General features: G+C 47.2%; 1 protein-coding gene across 2 annotated transcripts in view; it reads left to right on the top strand.

Annotated features, from left to right (window-relative positions):
- Positions 1–2,500, top strand: part of Kiaa2012 (KIAA2012 ortholog) — a 115,434-nt gene that overhangs the window by 29,245 nt on the left and 83,689 nt on the right. The window contains exons 6-7 of one of the 2 annotated variants that reach the window (XM_059278447.1): positions 599–761; positions 1,859–2,001. The exons of the other annotated variant lie outside the window; for it this stretch is intronic. Coding sequence (XP_059134430.1) covers positions 599–761; positions 1,859–2,001 — 306 coding nt within the window. The remainder of the gene's footprint in view (positions 1–598; positions 762–1,858; positions 2,002–2,500) is intronic. 2 annotated transcript variants of the gene reach the window in all.

The raw sequence follows: 2,500 nt of genomic DNA, 5'->3' as shown, positions 1-2,500 counted from the left end.
ATGTGTGTGAGAGACATGTGTGGGGTGTGTGTGTGTGTGTGTCTGTGGTATGTGGGAATGGGGGGTGTGAGAGATGTATATGGTGTAAGTGTGTATCTGTAGTGGGGTTATGGGAGTGTGAGAGAGGTGTGTGTGGTGTATGTGTGTGTCTGTAGTGTGGGGACATGGGGGGTGTGAGAGAGATGTATGTGTGGTGTGTTAGTTGCACAGAGCAACAGAGACAGTATCTGTTTCTATCTTGAATAACTTTGTTTGACTTTATGAGGTCACATGTCAAGGAGAGCAGAAACATGGAGAAGAGCCACACTACAGAAGGGGAGAGAGATTTTATGATGCAAAGACCATGATTTAAGCCCTTCATCCTGATATTTTGTCTTTCTGTAAAGCACTGTATGTCAGCCACAGCTGCATGTCATCCCCTCTTTGGTCAATAGTTACATGTTTTGTTGTAATAAACAGCGTTGGAGATCATGCCGCTGGGACCATGTTTGTCTTCCCATCGTGCAGAGAGATTTCATCCTTGGAGCCACAGGCCTGACTTACAGAGTGCTGATGTATTCCCTCGTGTTCACAAGACTGTGTGTCTGTCGTTCCCTAGGACACATTGACAGAGAGCCACCTCCATGTCCACGCTTCAGAGGAAAGTCACAATGCAGAGCCTCAGCAAGCCTCCAGGCAGGCCCTTGGGTGTGCCCGCCTCGGTCACCTTCAGCTTCCTCTTGACAACTCCCTCTACGCGTTCTCCGGTGGTGCCTTCCCAGGTAGAAAAGCAGGTCTCAGTGCAAGAAGCCTGAGGTCTCTGTTGATCTGAGTGCACCTCCTGCAGAGTTCACTTGAGAACACAGGCTTGTTCACCGTGGAAAGTGGCAAGCAGAGGCCAGTTGGCGTGGGAACGAGACTCTGACCAGCTCCTCTTTGCCTAGTGCCTAACCACACGAATTCCGTCATTTAAGGGCTGAATTTGAGTTATCCCCCACTTACCAGTTATGATCTCAGGCTTGTTTAATTTTGCTGAGGCTGTTTCCCACAGTGTGGAGTGAGGCTAACACAGCTTTGAGACTTCCACGGGGATCACGTGGGTTAGCACATGTAAAACACGGTGCATATTTCCTTCTGTGTTTCCTTCTCAATACACTTGTCTTATTATTGCTGTTATTCTCGCCATCACCTGACTCAGCCAGCAAGAGACCAGATAGCGAGACTGAGGCTCCCCTGTCTGCCGGGACAGAGCCATTGGCTGTCTCAGTCTCCCACACGCCCCCAGATTTTTTTCTCATCAGCCTGATTTGCATAAGACTTCTATTTTCTATTCATGTCTACGCATTTGATTATATATTCATTCTACACACAGAAAGGCACTCAGGTTAGGGGATGGTGGTATATACTTGCAATCCCAGCACTCAGGAAGCTGGGGCACCGGTTCAAGGCCATCCTGCATCACATAGTGAGTTTCGGGCTGGCTAGCCTGGGCTACTGTATGAGAAGCTGCTAAAAAAAAAAAAAAAAAAAAAAAAAAAAAAAAAAAGACAAAATAGAGGGCCAGCGAGGTGGCTGGATGGTTAAAAGCACTTGCTGTTCTTCTGGAGGACCCCAGTTCAGTTTCCAGTAACCACATTGGATGGTTCACAGCTACCTCAACTGCCTGTAATTAGCTCCAAGGGATCTGATACCCTCTGGCCTCTGCAGGCATGTAGCTTGTATTAACACATGCATGCACACAGGCACACACCAAAAAACAAATTTCTAAGAAAAGAAAGAAAAACGTAACAAGACTTAAAACTCAGCAGTTCACCCCATACCTGCAACTGACAACTTTTCATTCCTACCTACAACTTTTCATTCCTATCTGTTTCCACAGATAAACAAGGGAACGTGAAACCCCACAAGGCCAGAGGCGGCTGCTTGTCACAGGAGCCTCCTGTTGAAAGATGCCTTTTCCCACCTATAGCATCTGCCACGGGCTCAGAACAAAGGACGTTTGGGGAAACAAAGAAAAAGAAGGTAGGGAGTGTGTGTGCACATGTGCATATGTGTGTGCAGGTGTCTGTATGTGCAAATATATGTGCATATGTGTGTCTGTGTGTGCATGTGTGTGCATGTGTCTGTGTGCATGTGCGAGTGTATGTGCATGTGTGTGTGCATGTGTGTATCAGTGTATGGTGTCTGTGTGTGTGCATATGTCTGTGTGTGCATGTGTCTGTGTGTGGTATCTGTGTGTATGCATATATATGTCACATGTGCATGTGTGTGTGCATATGTGTATGTGCATATGTGTATCTGTATGTGGTGTCTGTGTGTGTGTTTAATCCCATTCTAGAAATTAAGTGACTCAGGGACGTCTCTGAGCTCATGAGGTGGAGTTGGAATGAGGTGTTGGAGCAACTTGCTGTTGGAAATCGTGGAGTTTCAGCAGCCCCCATCATTCCTCAGAGCAGAACACTTTGTCCTGTTAGGGGACAGGGGGCCTCTCTACAGGTGTAAGAGCAGATCATGAGCCTGT

This window comes from Peromyscus eremicus, chromosome 13 (assembly GCF_949786415.1).
Source record: "Peromyscus eremicus chromosome 13, PerEre_H2_v1, whole genome shotgun sequence".
NCBI classification, from domain to species: Eukaryota; Metazoa; Chordata; class Mammalia; order Rodentia; family Cricetidae; genus Peromyscus; species Peromyscus eremicus.
The sequence above is the reverse complement of the archived record's forward strand: the minus strand, read 5'-3'. Positions and strand labels throughout refer to the sequence as shown.